Source organism: Artemia franciscana, chromosome 4 (genome assembly GCF_032884065.1).
Source record: "Artemia franciscana chromosome 4, ASM3288406v1, whole genome shotgun sequence".
NCBI classification, from domain to species: domain Eukaryota; kingdom Metazoa; phylum Arthropoda; class Branchiopoda; order Anostraca; family Artemiidae; genus Artemia; species Artemia franciscana.
In genome coordinates, this window is record NC_088866.1 from 42,420,036 (window position 1) to 42,446,558 (window position 26,523).

The 26,523-nt window shown below is 34.1% G+C and overlaps 1 protein-coding gene across 1 annotated transcript; it reads right to left on the minus strand.

The window, feature by feature from the left end:
- Nucleotides 1-286: 286 nt before the first annotated feature.
- Nucleotides 287-26,523, minus strand: LOC136026449 (uncharacterized). Its single transcript, XM_065703046.1, has 6 exons — nt 26,258-26,523; nt 18,628-18,760; nt 12,318-12,415; nt 9,868-10,076; nt 8,417-8,595; nt 287-526 (listed from the first exon to the last, which is right to left on the minus strand). Exons 1-6 carry the CDS (start codon nt 26,521-26,523, stop codon nt 302-304), a joined length of 1,110 nt encoding a protein of 369 aa, XP_065559118.1. The 3' UTR covers nt 287-301.

The window sequence follows — 26,523 nt, forward strand, 5'->3', positions numbered from 1 at the left end:
TTGATTCTTTGAAATAAGTAACTTAAAAAAAAGATAACAAAATTAATAAAACAGAAAGGAAAAGAGTGCTAAGCCAAAAAAGATATTAAACAATAAAAAATAAAAGATAACTACACAGCCGAGAAAAAAAAATAAACAGTTCACCATTGCATTACAAATAGTTGTCATGAAGGTAATTAAACTGACAAATAATTAATTTTTAATCCAGCCGAATCTAATTAAATATCCACATTTAAACACAGTTTCTTACGAGTGAGTCATATAATGTAATAGTAATCACCAGCTCTTAACCTTTTCTTTTCTATTTGCTCAACAGAGTGAAGCTTTCTCCCAAATAGTTATCTGACAAAGTCGAAAGGAAGCTATTTACTTTACCTTTACAAGAACGATAAGCAAACTTTTGGAGTTGGTCATCTAGATGAATGATACTTCTCTGATTCATGAAGGGACATAGATTATTATCTACCAGGTTTTTAACAAAAAGTCGTGCCGCGTCTTGTAGCGCAGAAAAAGCATTGACTGACTCCTGAAATGATCATAATCCATAATTAGAAGAAATAATTTGAATTTACCAAGTAGGACGAAATGTCAGCGAGTAAAAACTATGAATACATAATATTAATACGGGATTTATTGCTAAGGCTATCCTGATAGCATAGTGTTTTTTTTACCAAGATAATGCAAAAGATTTTGAGACACGTCATCATTTTCCATGTTCATTCCAAAATTTTACAAATCTATAAAATAGAAGTTGGCAAAGTGCTTATTTTTTCATAAATAAAAGATGTAAGTTAAATTTACATGGTAAATCATCACGCTTCTCCTTCCCCTGAATGTAATATTTGAGAATTATTGTTTGTGAATATTAAATTATTTAAAATAGAAAAAATTACGTTTTCACCCAATTACTGTTCTTGCATAGATCCAACATATTTACTATCAACCCAGTTCACAATTTAATTTAATTTTGTTGTAAGAGCAACAATTTGTTTGATCAGAATTACGTTTACGAAAAGTGTAAACCGAAAACCGGATTGATAGATATGATATTACCATAGGAAAGGTCCGCATAATTCTTCCCTGAAAACAAAAGGGGTGGTTTTGCGTTCTTTGAGGCCACGGCATAGAGCGTAAGTGCTGAATTTATGGTTTGTAGTCTATATCATCGAAGACGATCCGAGTTCTTCCACCAAGCTTCCGTTTCTTCGAGCCATGTATGTTCTTCAGAGGAAAAAGCTTCGATAAGAAGGCAAGCTAGGAGGCTGAATTCTAAAATTCTATTAAGACTGAAATCTAAAATTTTTTATAAAATGCTATATATCATGAGCGAATTCTTTGACTAAAAACTTATGCAATATATGTCTGTCAGGTTTTGAAGGAGTATTTGATCAGAATTGAGTAGGAAATTCTATGTTTCTTAGTTAAAAGTTGATTTTCATAACATGAGCCAATTTTCTAATATTACTTTAAAGGAAAACCCTCAATATCTTTACCAAGGAAAGAGCTGTTAAAGCTGAGGAAGTACATGGAATGTCATTCCTCCGCAGTCCCAAATACAAAAATAAATAGAGCAGATCAAAATCAAATACAGGAATGGCACGTAAGAGTAGATGGTATCACTTTCGGACGAGCGCGAAAACTCTTCTTTTTTGTTGAACTTTTTTTTTGTACAAACCGGGAAAAAAACGACAATGACTATTCAAAAAATACGATCAAATACTTCATTCGTTGCAGAAACAACCTAAAAGCGAAAAATGGACCCTCGACCTGTCCTTCACTCCTGTTTGGTAAAAATGTAGGCACGCTGAACATGAATTTTCTATCTGAAGAGCCAAAGTGGGTCAGAGCCCTTGTCACTCTTGTCACTACCCCGCCTTGTTACTCTTACAGTCAACTTTCCAGCAGGAAAGCGAAACATGTTGCATCTTTTTTCAAGCCAAATCATTCAAGAATTCTTAACCTGCAGAATAGGAGGACCGAAGCGGGCTCGTGATATCTCTACCTCCCTTCCGCTCTATCAACACTCTTTTAGTAAAAAAGTCTGCACGCTGAACCTTTCCTGAACAAAATCATAGATTGATTTTAAATTAGTATTATTAGGGGCACAGAGTGGCACCAAGTTCTCTCAAATCCTTCTCCTAGCGTTTTTTTTTTTTTTTTTTTTTTTTTGCAGAGAGACAGGGATGCTGCACCTTACTAGAAGCGTTGTTATTCAGTAGTTTCGATTCAGGGATTTAAAAGCTTGCTTGAATCAAAATTGTAAAAACTGGAAATTGTTTTCAATCAGTATTGTTTAAAGCTGAGAGTGGTATCAAACACTTCACGTTGTCTTAGCAACGTAAATCTAGTTATCAATTACAAATTAAAATATACAATTCTTCACACGAATTGGCTTAGTAAATTTTTAAGTCTCATTTTGGATTGAGGAATACATCAGTGATGTATCACCGATTACCCCCCCCCCTAACCTCTTTCAGACTTGTTATGTTGGATGTATAAATTTCGGGCATTCAGTACTCTCAGCTAAGCATTAATCTATTCTAAATTGGAGAACATCACGTTATTTCAAAGCCTCTTAAAATGTTTAGTTCTGTTAGACACAGAACATTGGGCATTGAGTTCAAGACAAAAACATCGCAAAGCGCATATATTTCGAATATTTACCCACTGCCTGCTACTACTCCAATATCAATCTAACGCCAAAGTAATAGGATTTTCATTAACCATCCATTCTGAACATCACAGTTTTATTTAAAAAAAGGGGGGGGGGTCCCTTTTGAATGAATTTTAAGGTGTATAGAATTTATTAACAATGAATTAGATCTATGGGTCAATGACTGGTATTTACTGGCAAAGCACCAGATTCAATTACTCACATTTGTTGCTAAGCATCTGGCAAGACGTAGTTTCTACATTCAGACTTGTCGACACAGACAGTATGTAACTGATATAAACTTCCAAATTATTTGCGAAGTTAGAAGAGATGGAACCCGAACTTTATGACTATTACGAACAGAATTGCCAATTGAGTAGAGGCTATGTCGACAAGGCCTATTACTTCCGAAGATACAATGCAAAATTATAATTTGAAGTTGAAAACGGAACGCTGTTCCGGCAACTAAATAGTGTTGTTTTGATGATAGAAAAGGAAGAAATGGTAAGATAACTTTTAGAAATCCTACTTTGGCAAGCAAATAACCTTGTCTCCTTAATAAGAACGTATATAACCTGAAGAAACAGTTAAAATCAAGCATTGGCCAATAGATAATAGTATCTTGAAGAATTAATTGGGAAGAAATGAAGACAGAACTGTATGAAAGGCTTCTTTGGTTTCAAAAACATTTTAAATATATTTGAAATGTTTCGGCGATATATGTTTGATAGGCGGTAATAAAACATCTTAAGGAACATACTTTGATAATCAAACAAGATAATTTGGTTAAAAATATAGAAAGAAACCGCTACAAAATTGCTTAAATAAGAGTGGTGCTGCCGTTATAGTATGATATATATATATATATATATATATATATATATATATATATATATATATATATATATATATATATATATATATATATATATATATATATATATATATATATATATATATATATATATATATATATATATATATATAGATAGATAGATAGATAGATAGATAGATAGATAGATAAATTTATTCACACGAAAGCCCAATTGGGCCGTGGTGACATAAACAAAACAAGCGAGAAAATAAAGCAACAAAACATAGACTGAAAAGACACTAAAACTAATTATTTAAGAAAATCATCTCATACCTACCCGAACGAACTTTCCAATATTATTTATACTTAAGTAACTCCTACTTCTCAAAGTTTCCAAAATCCAATCTCTCCCCTCGACCACCCAACCAAATATTTCCAAGCGCAACTCTCGCAACACCCTACAATCCCCTAAGAAATGATGCAAACACTCATCTATCTCTCACACATAGGGCAACTGTAAGGATCATCCCTCAATCTGTTTCTCCCTAAATATTTCCTACTTTCTCCAAGAGCCATAGAATCCCCCTTACATACACTACCCATTTCAAATCTTCCGAGGCCAATCCCATTTTTAGGTAAATTTCTTCGCCCCAGTTCTCCTTGATCTCTGCGTATATCCTAAGGGACGGCGAGGTGGTCTTCTCCACTTGCCAAACCTGAACTTCCTAAGATTCCAGCCTACTAACAACTAACCTAGATACAAGCCCTACCATCTCTCCTATCCCCTATCCCTCATTCCAGCAATTACCTGACCCTGCAAGGTCTAATATATTCTTCACCTGATTCGGCCATGAATCCTTCCTCCTATTTTGAAGCATCATTAAAAATGTTTGTTTAACTAGTTTATTATCTTCTATCGATGACACCCTTTCCCAATATCTAGCCATACTAATTAACCCACTCTGTCTCGTATATTTTATTCCTGTATTCCCTCTCAGTACTAGCCCATCAAGCTTAACATCAAGGCCTAACATACGCTTAAAAAACCACAACTACATTCTTTCTAAATTTAAACCCTTATTAAACCCCCCAAAGCTCCGCCATGTAATGCAAAGCCGATACAACCATATCGTTAAAAACATACTTTAGCAGTCCTACATCCGTAATTTCCTTTATACTACTTTTACATAACAATCCTAGTAGCCTATTTCCCTTACTTTCTACCATCTTGAGACGTTTCTTCCATTTTCCATCTGACGAAAGCCTACAACCTAAGCAGTGAAATTCATCTACATAGTCTAGTGTCCTACCTTCATACGTAAACTAACACTGCGAATCTATCTGTTCTCCACTTTTCCTAAAAACCATTGCCACCGACTTCTTTATGTTTAATACTAGTTTCTTATTCTTAAAATAAGAAGATGCTAGGTCTAATAGTTGTTGCAAATCTTCTTTACTTACGGCAACTAATGCTATGTCATCTGCAGAAATTAATGCCATAACGCTTGCACTTGAAAGCTTAATTATTGGGGCCCCTCTGCCATTCAAATATTCTTCAAAATCATTAATATACAATGGAAATAGCCTTGGGGAAATTGTACATCCCTGCTTAACACCAAGTCCACTCCTAATAACCCTAGAAAAACCCTTCCCTACCCACACTACAATCTTAACCATATTATACATAGATGCTATAATCTTAACAAATAGGCTTGGTAGCACTAGTGCTAACAACAGATCTATCATTTAACTTCAATCCACTCCATCAAACACCTCTTTTAAATCCAATAAATGCAACAAATAGCCTGCCCTCTTTTCTCCTAACCTGTTTGCTAATCATCCCTAATAAAATAAAAATCTAATCTATAGAACCTATAGCGTTTTCTGAACCTTGCCTGCGAATCTGATAAAATTTTATTTTGATCTATCCAACTATCTATCCTATGACATTATATCTTAGCAAAAACCTTACTAAGCACATTATTTAGGCTTATACCTCTATAATTCCCATGGTCTAATAACGGCACTTTTTAAATATCGGCACTAGAAAGACGTAGCCCAAGACATGGGCCATTATGACACTAAAAAAAAAATAATGCTGCTAAATTTCTGGGAGTCCTTTTTCTCAATATCAGTAGTTTCACAAAACTAAATCTAAGATTATTAGTCTAATATCCAATAAATGTTCATCAATGGTTCTTCTTAGATTGATTTTTTTAAATATAGGAAATCAATAAACAAAATAAACGTTCAATTTGAGCAAGATTTAACGATGTAATTTTACATAATTCAAAGCCAAATTTTCTGGGGCTGCAGGGATCGGTTCCCACCAAGAGATATAGTTATGTAATCTTTAGACTGTTTTCAACAAACGACATCGTGAAATTTGGATCCAGTACAATAAAGGAAAACAGGGGTGCCCAGAGGGCAAGAAAGGGCATGGAAGGAAGGCTGCTTGTCCTTCAATCACTATGAGTCCTTAAAAAGGGAGCTATGACTTTCAATTTAACATTGAAAGTTAGGACAACCTGCTTTCCGTTCAGCCCTAGACGGTCCGATGAAAACGACAATTTTTGGAAATCTGTCATCCTTCATCCGCAGAACGTGCCCTAGACATTTCAACCTTTCTTTCACTATAGCCCTAGAAAGCGGGATTGAACCACATTTTTCGTACAGCCTACTGTTTGAAATACGGTCAGTCAGCCGGATACCCAGAACAATCTGTATGCAATTTCTCTGGAAAACATTTAACAAATCATCATCGCTTTCTGAAGCACCCACCCTTCAGAGTCATATTTGACCATTATCATCACTATAGCTTCCAATATTCTAATCTTGGTTTGCAGACTTATCTTCCTATTCTACCAGACTTTCTAATAATACTACTATGGTAAGTAAAGCTGCCCACCTGACCAACTTTTTGTTAACCAACGCCACCTTTCCATCTTTACTTATTCCTAGCCTTAGTGATTTAGTCTTCTTAAAATTAACTTTCAAACCTATTCTAGCACCCTGAACTCACCAAACCTCTAAAAGTTCATTTATTTTGCTCCCACTTTCATCTAGGATGCTTAATTCATCAACATAATCTAAATCCAAGAGAGTTTTTCCTCCCCATTGGATTCCGTATTCTCACATTATCTTTCCTGTCCTCCTTAGGACAGAGTCCATCAAAATGATCCATATAAAGGGGGACAGAATACAACCCTGCTTAACTCCTGATTTAATACAAAATCAGCTGTTAACCACATTTCAAACCTTAACCGCAGCAGTGTTATTCCCGTACATAGCATTAATCACTTTAATGTATTTGTCTGGTATACCATACAAGGATAAGACCTCTGCTAAAGCTCTTCTATCAAAAGAATCGAATGCTTGATCATAGCCTATAAAACTGAGGACCAAAGGTGTTTGACATCTCAGGGAGCTCTCAATTATTAACCTAAGATTGAAAAGTTGATCGACATATCCTCTACCTTTTTTCAGACCATACTGTTCTTCTCTTAAAACTTAGTTTACAGCATCTCCAAGTCTAAAAATTATCATATTACTAATTTTACCAACTACAGAGACCAGACGCCTTGATAATTACCACATTCACTCTTATCACCTTTCTTATACAGTGGTTTAATTAAGGTTTTCCTAAACTCGTTAGGTAATTCCCCTTTTTCAAAAATCAAATTCAACTTATTAACTCAATGTATTGACTCAATTTATTAACATGCTAGAACAATATTTCACTATTATGCCGTCTATCTGCATCTTCCAGCTCCTTGGCAATTTTATCCATGGCCTCCACTTCACAGCCCCTTAGTTCATATTTTAACGCTTTCTCCCCTTTCTTTACATTTCTTTTGTTTTCATATGATCTATCACTCAGATGATTCTTGGACAAACCCCTTCTCCTATCTATTAAACATAAAGCCTTTTCACTAATATTCCTACTTGCAGTTCTAACTTTTTTCCCTAAGACACCATCAGCAGCTTCAGAAATTGTTTTTTCTAAAATTATTCCAACCATTTTCCACATTGTCAAATTTTAAACTCTCAAGTTTAGCACTTAACTATTCCTGGAATCTCTTAAATTTTCATCCGGAAGTCTACAAACATCACGACTTCCCAGGAGGTAGTTACCCTTCCGAAATTTCAGCTTTAAATTAACCCTAGACACTACTAAATGGTGATCTTTATTTTTAATATCAGTAATAGTACTCCTGTTTACCCTAGTGTCTTGTATTAATCCTGACAGTCTTCGGTTTCCTAAAACATTATCAATGTAAATACCATGTTAATTTATGGACCATTTTGTGACCAAACACCGTATTGGTTATACCTAGAAAGTTATACCTACAAAAATGCAAAAGTCGGTAGCCATTACAGTTTTCTTTTCCTACACCAAATTTACCTAGGCTATGATACTATCTATCCATATTTCTACCGAATTGGGCGCTAAAAACTCCTTGTAAAAATACGACATTTCTACCTGAGACCCTGTCTATTTGCTCCAGTTTCTACAAGTAAAATTCATCTGAGTCAATATTATCTCTATCAGCCGGTTCTACAGGAGTATATACTACTATAACTGACACCCTGGACTATTTAGCCATAAAATGAGGCTAGGGTTATATAAAGCATGAAGGGGGAGGGAGGATGCAACTGCCGAGACAGCGAGTATTACATTTAGAAACTGTTTAATGTGGATTCAAATAACATTACTCTTTTGCTGTTATTGCATATTGTTGGAAAAAGGAATCCTAAACACGATTGCCAAATATACAATATAATAACATATGACAAACATTCACTCTTTAAAACATAAGTCAACGCATTTACGTCAACTTTCATGAAATTAGGAAATATCTAAGAATAAATATTTTCATATTCTGAATATTCTATAAGCAATTAAAATTTTTTTTAGTCAACTCAAAAGCCTGAAAACGTCAACCTACTTTATGGTGTTCTGATACAAAACGTGGTGGTAGTTGAGGCTCTGAAGTTTCATCACTAGAAGAGTCGGATAACGGAGCTGGAGAGCTCAGAGCTGTCAAAGCAGTGCTGGATATTGGAGTAGAGCTCCGTGAACAGGTTTTTCTTTGATATTTCACTTTTGCCTGATACTCTGATGGACCTTGAACGGATAAAAATAAAAGATTTAATTTAGGCACAACTGTGTTTCATACGGTAAAAGCTCTCATAAAGCTGTTCAGATTCAACATATTTCTGACTCTACCAATCTAATGGATTTAGGGTTGTAAAAGCACGTATAGTAAGTAGAGGTTTGTGGGCCCTTCTCACTCCCCCCTCCATGTCGGGTTTTTTTACTATCCTTCTTCATTTTTTACGCTTTAAATGTAACTCAGCTTTTTTACAGCATATCATTATCATCTACAACCCTTTTGGCCAACAATACAAGAATCTTTCTTCTTTTACTTTCAATGCAATTCAGTTTGTTGTTTTTTGTTTGTTTGTTTTTTTACAGTGTATGTATGTCATAATGATCCTTAATGTTTTTGGCTTGCATTAAAAGTAATTTTTTTCGCTGTTAATGAAAAGGTTTCCTTCCATAAGTTTGAATTTCTAACAATTTAGTTTCATTGTTGTTACAGAAACCAAAAAAAAAAGGTTTATATTAATTGTTGTCATTTATTTTTATTTTGAATTATTTATTTTTTCCCCTATTAAAATATTATGATATTTTCTATCCATGAGAAAACAGAAAAGGGAGCATTTCAATCAAACGTTATATTTATACCTTGATCATAGTTAAACTGATTTTAACTATCTAAGGCTATAATTTATAATTATACATTGAAAGGAAGTGTGGTCTTCTGAATTATTTATAACAGAGCCTTTTTGGTTATGCTACAAGATTTCACCATGTGCATAAACCATAAAAACATGAGTGCAAAATATCCAAAAATCCTCGAAAATTTGCCAAATTTTCGATAATTCCCAAGAATATTTTCTTTTTTATTCTAGCCAGCTAAATAGCATAAACCAGAAGCAATAAAAAACTGAAAAAAAAACTCTACAATTGGTCAGAATTCTAGATACCAAAACGGGATCTCACAGCGAATCATGTCAGTTCCAATTGCACAGCCAGAGCTGTATTCAGAAATGTTTTCAAGCGGGAGAGGGGGGCACACAAAGAACCTTAAAATCGCATAAAAAACTTGTTTATTTTCATTTTTATTACCTTTTTACAAGTCAGACAAATATTTCGGGAGGAGGATTCAAACCCCCTGGCCCCTCCCTAGATACGGCCTTGTATATAACCTACCTACACAAGAACAATAAGAATTTGAGAGCTTAATAAAACGAACCTAGGAGTCTCCGAATCGATTCTGATTGCCATTACGATAAGAAAATATATTCTAATTGTAACTAATGTTATGCTCACCACGATAACTTGAATCAGACATAGTTGCAAAAGTTTCATTAATAACTTGAACATACTCCTTGGGCAAAGACACTTCTTTCTTGTCATTATGGTCCTGGATCTTAATAATCTGATCTAAAAGTTCCAGCAGATTACGAATATTTTCAACACAAACATCAATTGCTTCGGGGTCTTTGACAAGACAAGCATCTTCCATACAAACCACTATACTATAAACAAAGAATAAAATATTAATTTATCAGAGTAACAAATGTTTCTACATGAAAAGCTAATCAATGAGTCAAAACAGAATAATAGAACAGAGTGAAAAGTGATATGTGTGCCACTTTTAAAATGAGGATTTACCATTCGTTTATCACTTATATCACTCGTGTTTGGTTAACTTAATGGGAGGTAGGTAGAATTAAGGCGGTAGAATCAGTAGATAAAAATCTATTCGAGGTATTTAGTTACAAAGTTATACTTTCAAGATGACAGCGTTGCTTCAAGTGAAATAGTAAGAAGCTTGTCCAGGGTAACTTTTCAAGTTTTCAAGCTTTTTTAAAACTGGTCTTTCTTTCCAGTTTATGTTTCTTGAAGTCATAACCATAAAGTGAACTAAATCAACAACAAAAAAATGTATTTACAAATTTTATGTTCTCAAGATGATAACGCTGCTTCAAGTGAAACAGTAAGAAGCCTGTCCAGGATAACTTTTCAAGTTCTTTTTTTAACTTTTCAAGTTTTTTCTTTTTAACCGAGAAATTCTTCTAGTTTAAAGTTCTAGAAGAAGTAAAAATAAAACAAAATATACTAGCCAAACAGACAGACACACCTCTTATTAATTAGAAAAAATAAAAGGATATAAACAGACTCCTCTAAACACCACAACGACGACAAGTCTGACCAAAAAAGTGTAAATGTATGAAACTTGAATTTTCGTTTTTGGTCATTGTTCGTTGATTGCACTGAAAATGACACAATACATTTTGTGCAATTTTTTTGTAATAACATTAAATAAAGAAAAAAAGCAAAAAAAAATACAAATAGACATAACATTTTATTTTTAACAATTTTACTAAAACTGCTGACACAACTACTAACAATTACGACAATCGCTAATAAAATAACATGATTGCTAGACATGAGATTTTAAACCTCCAGAGGCAATCTTTAAAGCAATCTGTATAGTTTTTAAAATAAACACAAATCAAATTCTAGTCTTTGGAGGGGGTTTAGAGGGTGGTAGCACAACATTTCTTCGTCGTAATTTAGTTTATTTCAGATTTCATTTATTCTTTGATAGCATTTCGATTTACTTTAAATTATTCTGTACCGTTTTCTGCTCCTTTCAGGTTTTAATACAGCTTTTAATCTTTCCTTAAAGCTTTTTTTTCATATTTAATTCATGTTCATTTTTATTTAATTGACAAACTTTTTGCTAGATGTGCTAATATGCATATACAGGTTATTATATGTGCTTTATAATATCTTTATTTACTTGCATATGCTTCTTGTAGGAACAAATGAAGTAATTTTCTCCTTTTTTTAAACTAACGTATTGAATAATGATTTCAATAAAAAGGTGGTCGTAATTTGCCATCACCCATAGTTCCTGCGTAAATATCTTTTAAATTGAGCAATTTTTGTCAATCCCCAAATCATCAATTTATGCAGGAATAGGTGATAAGCCAATCACCCAACTTTCCTCCTTTCCTGACCTGTGATAGGCCCAACAGGCATGAATGACAATGGGGAAAGTTAGTTGAACTCTACTCCAGCCTTGGCCGATAGATAGCAATGCCTAGAGAAGGATTCTTCAATAATGGGAATAGCTTTGGAAGACATGAGGCTGAAAGCTCTGCAAAGCCGTCATGGAGAGGCACCGCTGTCGCCTTATGTATCCGCCGGCGAGGGAGGGACGAAGTTTATGTAGTAAGTTACACCCTCGAAAAATCTCAGTTATTTTAACATTTTACATAATAAATGCTAAGTAACAAACCTATAAATAAACAAAGTATTATGAACTCAAAAATAACACCCATAAAATAACCGAATCGAGAAACAAATCGTGCCTAGATTGAGTTTTGGTAGGTTCAAGACTACTGGACTGCCGAATTACTTCGATGAGATGGGTAGTCGCAAAACTATGGCGACATATGTCTCATTCCAAAAAATGGACTTCGGTATAGTTTCTTTCCGTTATATATCTTTTTTATTTAGGATATAAGCGTCTTACTTTCAAATAACAAGAAGACATTTCCAAAATCTAACAACCTTCGAAAAGAAAAATTTCGAACATCGAAAGTTAGAATACCACCAATAATCCACGTGATGAAAATGTCATTTTCTTTGACAATCCCACTCCCAAAATTGAAAATCATGCTGATGTAGGATAAGTTCAAACCCTTTGTCTGTCAAACCTATTACAAAATTACTGATAATCTGATAATGATAATCTCAACACTTACAGTCGAAATAGGCCCATATCCTTTGATGGAGTGCTGGAGCATTCATCGTGAAAAGGCGGTGCACATAACGGAAGGACAAATTCTAAACTGGAAAACGCCTGTAAAGAATTGAAGTCATTTATAGAACACACATTTTAAATAGACCCAAAATTTTGGCCAGTTTGCGCTTTGACATTCACACAAAAATAGAAAAAAACAACTGCCACACGGAGAAAAGAAGCAAGAAATAATTAAGCAATTAACAACAAATTTATCTCCAAACACGCTAAAGAGCGTTTTTTTCCCTTACTACTCAAAAAACTTGAAATTGCCATATCCGTAGACATGTATGAATTTATGAAGATCGGTCCTTTGAACGTGTTTCTTGGACAATCTAATCGAAAGAAAGTAGATAGAGATGTTGAAAAGCCGATCTGTGTACTTGCTTAGACATCAAATTTTGTCTAAAGATGGTGCTGCAGATTCATTTTCAACATTCATCAAAATTCCCTAGAATAACTTACTTTTAGATTGGTGACAATTCAATTTACAGTTAAGGACCATCGTAGAATATCCCGAGACATGATTATCACAGCAGAGAGTAGCTACAAGCACTAAAAATTAAGTCACGTAAGACAAAGTAGGATACCCGTTTATGGAAAAATTGCTGACAAGAAAATATTTCTCTTCAGGCTTAATTCTTCTTTGTTAGACTTTCTTCTTTGTTAAAGAAGAAAGTTTACATCTAAAGATTTTGAATGAACCCGGTTTCTGAACTCTCAGAAAAATCTAGTAAATGACCCAAAAGTTAAATGTTTAATTTTTTTGTATAAATATGTCAATATGTTTTTATTTCGACACTTTAGTATTTCTACTGATGACGATCGCTGTATATGTGATCGAAATATCTAAACTTTTGCACCTGCTTTCATTGTCTAAATAAATGGACTTACTTCCACTTGAACGATTATTTATTCGTTAGACATAAATCGAGGAAAGGTAGTGCAGCAATGTGCAGTCTTTATTTGCACGGAATGTGATTTGATGAAATTTGATCTGTTGCTAATAATTGTGTTTGTAGGATTTCATTTAGTCATTTATAGCATTTCCCTTTACTTTTATTTGAAAACTTTTTTTCATTTTTTTTCGTTAATTAACTGATATAATTTTTCACCTGACTCAATTTTATGATGAATTAAATATCCCACAAATTTTAAGATTTAGTCATTATTTCTGCCTTAAGAACTAAAATGATGAATTCCAATTAAATTCCAATCAAAATTTGAATAATCAGTCATAATGATCAATCAACGGTAGCTTCATTTAATAGTATTTAATAGAAATTTTCAGCAATACAGATTGAAAATTTGTATAACAGATAATCCTATATGGTAGCAAATAAAGAAATACTCTTTTGTATGTTACCTATTGTGCTTTTTAAATCTCAAATGCCATTATTTTTGCTATTGAAGGAAGTTGAAAAATAATATGATATCACAATTACACCAGTCCATCAGAGAAAAAAAAAACAACCTAAACGAACAGGAGAAAAAAAAACCTCACATTTTCAGGCGTCACAATAAAAATTTAAAAACACATTACTTAAACACGTTAAAAATCTGAGTTACAGAGGGCATAATCTTTTTTATTTAAATTAATAAAAAAAGCACTTTCAGAAAAAGAAGTTTTTCAAAGAAAAGTAAAAGCAATATTAAAGTTAATATCAGCAAAAACAAAACCTATGATAATTCAAACTCAGGACAGAAATTACTACTAAAGAATAAGTTTAAAACGAACAAAAATTATTACAAAGAAGAGTTTGGCAACTGCCCCCTTCCCTTAATGTAAAAATTTATAGTTTACTGCGTCATTAGCGCTTTACTGAAACGAATTATATTTAAAATATTTTCTTTTGTACTTATTTCAGCATTAAAAAAAAAAATGTGAAATAAAATCTTGAAGTGATGAGCTTTCAGCAACTGATATCATTATGTATCAAATATTCAGTTCAATTTTATTATTTCTTTCCGATTCAAGACGCAAGTGGTTTCCAGTAAAGCGCTAATAACGCAGAAGCCTTTAGACTTTTACGGCTAGGGAAAGGGACAGTAACCAGTCTTATTTGCAATGATTTTCGGTCTTTTTAAGCTTGGTTTGCATATTCAATTTAAGTTTTGCTCGTCTTAAGATTTACGATGAATGGTTATAAGGTTTTTCGACTACGCTGAATAAAATGGCTATCTCAGAATTTGTAAGGAGCGACCCGGCTCAATAGTAACCAAAACTCTAAAAAATGGAATTTTGATACGAATAGCTACATCAAAAGAATCGCATTTTAATGCTGGTTTTAAATATATAAGTTTCATCAAGTTTAGTCTTACCCATCAAAAGTTACGAGCCTGAGAAAATTTGCGTTATTTTAGAAAATAGAGGGAAACGCCCCCTAAAAGTCGTAAAATCTTAACGAAAATCACACCATCAGATTCAGCGTATCAGAGAACCTTACTGTAGAAGTTTCGAGCTCCTATCTACAAAAATGTGGAATTTTACATTTTTTGCCAGAAGGCAGATCACGGATACGTGTTTATTTGTTTTTTTTTTGTTTTTTTTCCCAGGGGTGATCGTATCGACCCAGTTGTCCTAGAATGTTTCAAGAGGGCTCATTCTAACGGAAATGAAAAGTTCTAGTGCCCTTTTTAAGTGACCAAAAAAATTGGAGGGCACCTAGGCCCCCTCCAACGCTAATTATTTTCCCAAAGTCAACGGATCAAAATTCTGAGATAGCCATTTTATTCAGCGTAGTCGAAAAACCTTATAACTATGTCTTTGGGGACGACTTACTCCCCCACAGTCCCCGTGGGAGGGGCAACAAGTTACAAACTTTGACCTGTGCTTACATATAGTAATGGTTATTGGGAAGTATACAGGCGTTTTCAGGAGTTTTTTTTTTGGTTTGGGGGAGGGGTTGAGAAGAGGGGGATATGCTGGGGGAACTTTCCTTCGAGAATTTGTAATGGGAGAAGAAAATTTCCATGAAGGGAGAGCAGGATTTACTAGCATTATTTAAAAAAAAACAATTAAAAAATAAAAGTGAAAAAGCTTTTTCAGCAGGAAGTAAGCAACAGCAATAAAACTTAAAACAAACAGAAATTATTACCCATATGAGGGGCTCACCTCCTTCTAATACCTCGCTCTTTACGCTAAAGTATTTTCAGTAATTTCAACTACTTATTCTACGGCTTTTGTGATTCAGGGGGTCATTCTTAATGAATTGGGATAAAATTTAAGCTTTAGTGTAAAGAGCGAGGTACTGACGATGGGGCGAATCCCCTCATATATGTAATAAAAACATGAGAATACAAAAGTTCTTTACGTAAGCTAATTTATAAGTTACGTAAATCTTTTACCAATAATATGATTCGTAAAAAAATTAAAAGTTCTAGTTGCCTTTTTAATTAACCAAAAATTCGGGGGGCAACTAGGCTTCGTCCCCCGCTCTTTTTTTCTCAAAATTATTCGATCAAAATTATGAGAAAGCCATTGAGCCAAAAAAAAATATGCAAATTTCGTTTTGATTATTCCTCTGCGGAGAGCCAAAATCAAAACATGCATTGATTCAAAAACGTTCAGAAATTAAATAAAAAAACAAGTTTTTTTTTAACTGAAAGTAAGGAGCGACATTAAAACTTAAAATGCACAGAAATTACTTCGTATATGAAAGAGGCTGCTTCCTCATCAACGCCCCGCTCTTTACGCTAAAGTTTTTTACTGTTTTAAAAAGAAGAATTGAGAGAAAGATTGCTATTTCAAAATTTTGGCAAATAAATAAATGATCATTTAATAAATAAGCTATTTAAAATCAATGAATCAGCAGAGGGCGTAGAGCATTGACTTGTAACATTATTTTGGAAAGCATTGAAAGAATAACCAATGACTAGGATCAAATCTAGATTTGAGAACAAACATAGCAATTGAAAACTCATTTCATTTTGGACTTTCATAGCTACTACTTAATTATAGTTTTAAACAATGGAATTTAGTAAAAACGCTAGTTAATTTTTTGTATTATATCCAAGGGTCGTAAATTTTTAACTGAAACATTATAGTAAATTAATATGTAATGCTATACCAAGGAGAATTACTCTCTAAAAAGACAGTAATCGAGGAAAATATTTTGTAACAAGAAAATATTTTGCATTGAATACTTCTAATTGTATACAACAAAGGGTATGGGTTCAACAAACAATAATCTTGTTTTAGCCCCCTCCCCCCCAAAGAAAAGAAATTTTGTCCAGCTGTATTCTCCTACAAGTTACGATCTGCAAAAACTTCTTTAACAAGCAAAATTTATGCATCTAGCTTGAATTTGATAACTGACTATTTATAATAATAATGTTAAATATGTGGCAATTATTTCAGAATTTTGATCTGATCCATTTGGGGGAAAAGGGTGCAAGGAGGTTCTAATTGGTCCTCGATCACTTTTGATACTTAAAAGGGAAATAGAACTTTCAATTTCCAATCAAAGGAGCCTCCTCCTAAGTTTATTCGATCCCCCCTTCCATAAGAACCATATACGTTCCAGGGCATAACTGGCAACTCCTACGCCCTGGCTCTGGGAGGTTGTGTTAACCCTGAAGGCATTGTTACAAAATCTTTCGACTATTTTGAATAAATGGCTATCTCTAAATTTCAATCGGATACATTTGGAGAAAGGAGGACGTGAGGGTGGCCTTGTTACCCTCATATCACTTTTGACTCTTAAAAAGCAAGCTAGAGCTTTCAATTTCCAATCAAATGAGCCTGCTCCAAAGTTTATACGACAGCCCCTTAAACCAACCCCTTGAAACCACATGTACCCAGGGCATAACTTATCACCCTTTCTACCGGGTTCTGGGGGGTTGTATTAACCCTGAAGAAATTGTTATATGGTCTTTGAACTATTTTGAACAAGATGGGTATTTTAAAATTTTGATCGGACCATTTGGAGAAAAGAGGGCATGGGGGCCTATCCGCCCTCCGGTTACTATTGACTCTTAAAAATGAACTATAACTTTCAATTTATAACCAAGAAGCCTACAAAGTTTATACGACCAACCAGTCCATAATTTTCTTTTACGACCACCCCTTCTATACGAGGTGTCTCTGGGGTAAAAATAAAAACATAAAAACATAGAAGCCTGAGTGTCTTTACTATAGGCAACGCTTTAGCGTTGTCTCTGAACAGCGAGTTTTTACGATCATAAATTGTTCTGAATACTTATTTAATTATATCACAAAAAAAATACATAGTTGGACTAATCAAAGAAATGTCATCGTAAACTAACTCAACGTCACATTTAACAAGGGGCTAAAACTATTGAGAAACAAGCCAAAAACGATTTTTTTTTATCTATTGACTTAATTAGCATTGCATTTGATGAAAGAATATTACCTATAAGACTGTTTTAGAATGAAAATACCGCTGACGCAAACGTTCTTTTAACCTTTATATTTTAGCTGATTTATACTTATAGCCAGAAAAAAAATGTCAAACCCCTATTTGAACACATGTTCAAAAACGTTCCATTCATCGCTTTTTAATACTTTTTTTTTATCACTAATTGAGGTCTCGCTCCTATTTCTAGTTAGAACCAATCCAGAATGTCTATTTCCTCCTACATGTTTACCATGCCAATCAAAGCCGTATCCAGGGGGGGGGGCTAGGGGCTGGAACCCCCCCCCGATACAACCCTGATCCTAACACAATATCTTACTAGTGTGCCTTCTAGCTGCATATTCCAGAGACTCTAAAATCTTATTCGTTGTCTCCATTTCACATTTCCACAATTCAGACTTTAAGGTCACAGCCTTTTTTTTCACAGTCTCTGGTTCGGAATATACAGGTATTTTAGAAACCACACATCAAGAAAGTCACACCAGTGGTGTGGAGAAGGGATTCAGTGGCCTGGCCGAATTTCTCAGGAAACAAAACTTATTAAAATCTGTTAGAAAATAAGACTGGTTTCAAGTATTTGACTTCATTCCTTTTTAGTTTGTACTGTGTAGTAGATGAATATTTTCCCGTGAATAAAAAAGAAATAAAAGAAAAAAAGATAAGACAAAAATGACAAGATATTTAAGTTAGTTTGTTTAAAGATCACAGATAAAGTTATTCCAAATTCAGATCTGCACGCAGCGACCCATAGTGAGAGAGAGCATTTTTCTTGAGAATGGTCCTCCCATCTAATCTCAAGAAGGGACCCCCGTCCCCTTCCAGTATGCACCAATGGTGATAGGTGTAAGGAGGGGGGGACAGAATTAGAAATAAAAAATTGAATAGTAAACTCACTGAGTTCAAGCTTTTTAAAGTCTCACATCTGTCTTCCGGGAGGGCAGAAATCAGTAGTCTATGCAGCAGAGACTCGAGTACTTGACGAATATGCTGAATGCTTCCAAAAATACGAATCAATTCCAGGGAAACTCTTAAAAAGAATAAAGATCGATCAAAATCAAGTTCCATCACATATACCATACAGTTTGTTTTGATGTTTTTATTTTTATCAGTTTGAAACACTGGGTTGACATCAAAATCTAACCCATACTTAATATGGAAGATGTAAACTTGGCTCCGTGGTCTCTTGAAGCCGCTAGAGTTGATAGAACCCAGGGAGTCTTTCCAGAATAAGAAAAAGTATCAATTGATTTTGCGCATCCAAAACACATTACAAAGCGAATTATAAGCTTTTTCTATCAAGGGTTTCAATAGCTATTAGTAAGATGCAATAAACGTTCCAGCAGAAAAAAATTTAGTTTTTATTGAATAGTGGTCTATTTTTTGTCTTTATAATGAACGATTTATCATTTGTTATATTGGCAGTCAAACAGTATTTCTAATATACATTATGCTATAACAATAATAATTTATTTCTTACCCAGAGAAACCATAAAAGTATTGTTAGGTATATAAAAGTATTAAAATGTGGAGTAAAAACAATTAAATACATACAAAAAATGAAAAACATACAAAAAACGAAAAATAATGAGCATAAATTTTTTCATTAAGTAAACACAGAAAATTAAATAAACTTACACATACAAAATATGAACTATAGAGAAAAAAACAACATTAAATACAAACAAAAAATTAAATTAACAAAAAAATGTCAACCAACAAAAGTTAAACTATAGAAAAAGATGATTATGTGGAGAAAACGCATCAAAAGCAGTGCCTGACAGCTTCCTGTGTAGCTTTTTTAACTTTGATGTTATATCAGGCGCAACATAATTACCAATTAGAAACCGGTTACGTGTCCAAAGAGGAACGAAAAGGAAAAACTTATAGTACCTGAAATAACAACTCTAAATTCTTTTTAAATCAATTTTTCTCAGGATGGGGTAAATTCCTGCCACATAAAGGACTGATTGATCGCAGTATGTAGAGTAGAGTTTCTATTATATTTCCCTCGATTGGCAATAATTTTCCCACATCCAAATTTTATTGTTTTAGAAATGTCGTAAACAGTGCGCTGACAAAAACTGGAAACTGGATGCCCAGTTTCCAGTTTTCACTTCTCTTTATTCAACAAAAGGCCAATCCCAGAAAAAGCATTGGAAACAGAAGATACCATTCTGAAGAGACCATTCCTAGTCTGACTAATTAGGAGCAAATCAACAGCACAGGCCAGGTATGAAACATCTGTAAAATCAGATATATACGTCGAAAATATTTTTGCAAGTACGCTAGAAATACAAATTTTAAAAAGTGTAGGTGACAAAACGCCACCTTGGTGTAAGGAGACGTAAAGCTTACGTCTCTTTTAGCTTTAATAGTAGTAGTTGGAGAAGGTTTCAGACTAAGGAAAGAGTTAGAATACCAATACTGCAAAAGCAGAATAACTGAAAAATTAACACCTGAAACATAAAGGGAATGAAAAAGCTGGGAATGGATTGTGCTGGCTCTGTCAAATGCTTTGGAGAGATCTAAAGCACAAATATAAATTCCTTTACTCTTAGAATTATTATCCAGAAGAAGAGATGCTAAAAAACGATGAGGATGCTGACAACCCATCCCAGGCTGAAGACCAAGCTGGTTCTCCCCTTCATTAGTCCTATTAATTAGACGGGGAAGAAATATATATTCAAGTAATTTAATTATATTACAAGAAACAGCAATGGGCCAGTATGAAGAACAATCAGCAGGAGATTTTCCCCGTTTTTATATTGAACTTATAGTGCCACACAGGAATCTCTCTGGAACACTAGATGTGCATATACACATCTGAAAAAGTAACTGTAAATGAAAAACTAGTGGAGAGCAACTTTGCAAAATATGAACTTTAAATATCCCATCTAAATCAATAGAATCAGATTTTAAATTCTTAATACCACTACATACAGCAGACCATGTAATGGGAATTGCATGTCGCTGTGAAATACGGATAGAAAAAAAAGGTGCAATGAGACGAGAACATACGGCATCTACATATAGTTAACAACAGAAAAAATCGAAGAATAACGCTTCTGCCAGGTAGATGGTGGTTCGTAATCACTGCAAGAATAATCATTTTCAAGCCTTTCAGAATTAATCACTTTACGCCATTTCCGTTTATTCACAGGGAAATCCATGCCATTGTACCTTACTGATCGAAGATACTTTTTGTAATCAGCTTTAGTTTTTTGTTTTAAATCCCCAACATACCCTGATCGTGGCGGCCACAATCATTCCCAGCTTGAAGCCAAAATTTAGCTTTGTTTTTCACAGTCTTTAAATTGGCATCTATTGACCAGATTGATTTTTGAGTACCAATACGGATACGTCGTAATGGAACAGCTCTACATTTCGCTTCTTTCAAACAATATACTATTTCTTTATAATATGAAATTAACTCAGAAACTCTGTCAGATCTAACATATTTAAGCTACAATAAATGATAAGGTACAAATATAAGAGATAGAAGGGATATAAGCGTGGATATGTATAACGAGATATCTGCTTTTTTCCAATTATACTTTGAAGACCATTTGGATTTTTTTTTAATATCAAATCTGTTGGAGCATAGGGAGGCAAAAAGAAAACCAGATAGTGGTAGGTGGTTAATATCATGATTATTATGATGGACTGTTACAATCGAAGAATAAATAGATGAAGAGCACACAACATGATTAATGTCAGAGTACTTCCAGAGTGATGGATATAGGTGAAGGGTGGGAATTATATATTTAGGAACGATGCGGTATAGCGGGAGACAATGAAAAAGAAAATCCTTTCTAACACAGTCAGTATTGATATTTGTATTAAGATCACCGATCTTTATGTAATTTAGAGATCGAGACAATAAGCGTTTAATTATCTTCTCATAGAAGCACAAGCCTTCGAAAAATTGTGATTGAGCGATTAGATCTATTATCATGCGGAAAATACGAATTGATCAGAATAGTTGATCCGACAAGGACTGCTAAGAAGAATTTATCATGATGATAAAGAATAGGAGTGGGGAAATAGGCATTACGCTTAAAAATGTATGTCATTTTATTGGCCACCAATTACCCTGGCAGAGGTAAAAAATGTTATGTGGTTGGACTTTGACGCTGAGAGTTAAGGCTAGCTGAAGTCAAAAAATGCTCTTGCAAACAAACTAGATCATACTGGTTGCACAATCCATCAATGAAAAAGTCTTGTCCTTAAATCCATTCATATTGTAGGATATCACAGAAAAATGAAAAGTCATTGATGTCTGTTCGTCATTGTTACATGACACAGAAGCACACGTTAGACTAAGACTGGTGTTCCTGATTATCAATCAATTTCATTTATAGCTTATCTACAATGTACTCCTTATAGTTCCCTCTCGAGATTGTTTAAACCTAGAGACTGAAAGAGAGCCATTAACGCTTTATAGGTGACGAATTTGTGAAGAAACCTTAGCTATATCCGTGTACAAAGGGTAGTAGCAAGAAAAGAGTAGCAAGCGTCATCTCAAGAGTTATTATAATGACATAGCTTTATGTATGAACGAGGCTGAAAAGATTCCTGCTACCGGGTATACATTCATTTTAAAACTAGAAAACCTATTTAGGCTGCCTATGGGGATGAAATAAGCTGTAAAAATGTGGCTCAATTTTGGCTAGAAACTGAGCTAATTGTGGGAGATTCGCCTCAAGCGGGTCACGGATGAAAACCAGAAAACAAAGAATGAATGCAAAAAGATTCGTAAATATATTCGTTTTAGAGTTTTGGAATTTCAAACACCAAATAGTACTGGTGTAAAGAATTCTGGAAAATCACAAAGTTCTGATTTTGATAATGGTGATTATATTTCTAATTCAATATGGTACAAATGTTATTTTTTTAAATACCTTCTATCTAAAGTTCTGTCACATCAAGGCTTCATCAAGGCTGTAATTCTCAAGTCTAGGTTCTAACCTTTGTATATGCAATCAAGCAACTTAAGTCAACCAACTGATAGTGATTGAATAGGCACTAACAACACAAGTCCAAAATGCGTTGTTTTCTTATTTTAATTACAGGTTTTGTTCCAAATATGTTTAACATCTTCTCTGGTTCCAAACATCTTTTTTGTGCGGTAATGTCAGTTTAACTTCAAAACGTGAAGGAGCATACAGCATGTAATATGAGTAAAACCCTTGCATATATTTTATGCAATCTCATTTAAATGGAGGTGTAAATTTTGAATAAAATAAATTTGGCTTTCAATCTGGTACTGGTTGTACCATTCACACCAAATTCTTTCTTCTTTCATAAACAAGAATAGTCTGACTGAGAAATCTCCATTTATTTATGTTCTTGGTACCTTCCTAGGCTTTTCAACAATGTCCACAGTTAATTGTTTGCTTTTTTCTCCTTTTAACGACGGTGCAAATCCTTCTACCATTTTTTTTTCTTCGTTTCTAAGTACGAGAAATATTTCCTCCGTATTGATAAATTTGTTTCTTCGTCCCTGCTTGTAGTGGGGTGAGGAGGTATTTCTGGTGCTTTAGATAAAACTAATTCAAATTATTTCATTAGGCACACGTACATCTCTCATTTGGTTTATGGAGACGACCTTCTACTTCTAAGTGAGACTATGACGTCCAGACTTTTTCTAACATTTCCCGTCTTTAATTTACTTTGATTTTGATAAAATTCAAGTTTCTAGCACTTCAAAGTCAAACTTATCTGATTATGATTGTACCCTGGAATTTTGCAACATCTCTACATCCTATGTTCCTTGTTTAATGGCTAGATATTACTATTTTTAATTAAAATTAAAATCTACAACAGTGCTACCTTGATGATGTTAGGGAGGGAGGGGCAGGGATGCAACTGAACTAAAAGCGAGTATAATAATTGTGGTCTTGTCCCGAAAATTATCCTTCTAAACTGACTACAACAACAGAACAGTCTGTCTCCCCTTTTGTATTATAATGCCAAAATGCTTACTGCATTACATTCAGAGAACTTCAAATTTGTTTGTTTTTTTTTTTTTTTTCGATGCGCTTTCGGATTAACTATATCCTATCCTCCTTCTCTTTCTAGCACCATGATATACCCCTAGATTATATAAAAAAGTTTGATTTTGTTGGATAATATGAATTTTTTTTAATCAACAATTACTTCGTAATAGAAAGTAATGTTAATTAAAAAAAAAAGATCAGCAAACTATATGGAGGTACGGATAGGCAATTGAAGATTTACTTGAACTAGTCAATCCCCCGATTAAACATCATATTTTTAAGCAAATGAAATTCAGTTGTTGGTCACTGTAATTGTTTTATGCAGTTACACTTCGATTACGAAAATCCCTCAAATACAAAAATGTTCAATTATAAGTGGAAAAAAAAGTATATTGGAGTGCATATGCCTTACTCAGTCTTTCTTTAGAAGAAATATACAATGAAAAATTCCTGAGGACCATTTCATAGGTTTGGAAATAAATTAATTTGAGCATGAAGAGGCGATGGCGATGGTTGGCAGCCCGTAACTCTTTAGTCTTTAGTGTAATTTCTGCTCCCTTATTTCCCTCTATAGATTCGTCTGAGAAAGCTTGGTTATCTATTATGTAATATTTCAAAAATACCAAAATTCTCTTATCTTTTGAAATATCTTGGTAAAAACGATGAGTCCCCACCATGGATACGCATTCCTTGTGGAAAATAAATGCAACTACCTGTCAAGTTACATAAATTTAATAGTCAATCAATAAACTGAAGACTGGAATAGACTAACCAATAGACTGACAGACTGGAAGAGGAAACACTAATCAAGCAGTTCGTGGTAACGAACTGTAAGGAAGGGGCGACTAGAAACAAATAGTTATCGAAGCTCTAGAAAGTTTTGATGACAACTGTATGCATCCAAAGAATTATTGGCTTTTTATGCTAATTCCAAATATAAAAACTCATTACTACCCATTAGCTACGAGCCAAGCTACGAGCCCGAGCTACCAAAGCTTGAAGCCTGCGAATTTTCCCCTGCTTTTTGAAAAAAGGGGAAAACACCCCCAAAAGTTAAAAAATTTTAAGGAAAATTCAGCACATCAGAGAACACTAATGTAGAGGTTTCAAGCTTCCGTCCTCGAAAACGCGAATTTTTTTTGCCAGAAAAACGTTTGTTTGTTGTTGTTTTTTCGTTACTTTTTCCCCATAAGGGTGACTTTATCAAGCCAATGGTTTTACAAGATCAGGAGATGGATCATACAAACGACTAGCCCCCTCCCATGCCTTTCTTTCCCCAAATAGATTCAATCTGAATTTTGAAAAACGGTCAGAAATTAAACAAAAAGGGTAGTTTTTTCAGCTGAAAGCCATGAGTAGCATTGAAACGTAAAATGAAACGAAAACGGGACTAACCGTTCCTCAACCCTCACTCTTTAACTGTAGTTTGACTTTTTGTCACAAAGAATGACTGTTTAGACACAAGGGCCACTGAGTTTGAATTGAAAGTGTTTCTAAAGAGTTTTAAGACTTCAGCGTAAAGAGCGAGAGCAGAGGAATGGGTAGCCTACTAATAAACGAAATAGATCCTGTTCATTATTTGGTGGTCAACGCCACCAAATACCTGATTTTTATCTAAACTCCTTTTACTGATCCAGACGGTCGATCAGCATTTACGTCCAAATAGTCTGAATTCTCTGGTACACCTGTGAACTTTCAAATAATAGAATATGTACACACTTTTAATATTACTGAAGTTGCAGGGAAACCAGCTTCAAGGCGTGACCTTAGTCAGCAAGAGCTCCTTGAGGTGGTCTTCACCAGGTATAATCAACGAATTAATTCAAAGATACAGACAATTAAAATTTTATTAAGATAATTTCTTTTTTGAGTAAGTCCGTAACAATTCGATAACAATTAATTGCAAAATTCACAATTACTTCGAATTGCAAAATTACTTGATTAATTGGCCATAATCTTTTAGGAGAGAATACTTTAGGGAGACAGAGTCTTGATTGAAAACAATCAATAGGCAAATTAGAAGAAAAATATGAGACATTATAGGATAAAAACCCAAAATTAAGAGAGTCCAATGTTTGGATCCAACAAAAACCTAATTCGGTTGGATTCGAATGTCACTCCTAGGTGAGATGCCTGGTCCAGAGAATCTCCGTATCAGTTGTTCAAATATTATGTTTAACATAAGTGTACTTTTTAGAGTAAAACTAAGCGTGCAATTTATTATTTTTTTTTGAATTAGGGTGGCAATTTCCATTATTAACTTGGGTGTAGTTTTCACTTACATTTTAATAACATATTGTACAAAAAAAGACACAAATTTGTCAAGTCCAAAATAAAATAAAAACACTGCTATTAGGTCTCACCTTGGGCACACATGGGGCCGGATTCCCTGTTATTGCCCCTCCCCCCTTCGGAAGCCGTTTATAAATCTGTCTAACAAAATCTCTGCCTGGTCAGTGACAACTCTAGTCTTATACAACTCCCGCGGAATCCCCGAAGATACTGGGTCACAACTTTTTACTTACAGAAAAACAAGTTTCTTCTTCCTCACAGACTCTTTTCTGTCGAGCAAATGCAAAGCCAATTGAATTTTGGTCTCAAAAGATGCGTCAAATTGAGAGTCTGCTTGCAATGCACCAATTAAAGACGGCACAAGCTTTTGCCAAATTAGAGTTTGAAACCGACGGCTTTTGCACACATCTTGAGGTAAGTCGGAAAACAAGGAATTCAGGAGCTTCAAGATGAAAGAAAGGATGGAGTCAATATCAGCGTTATCAGTCTCCTCGACCAT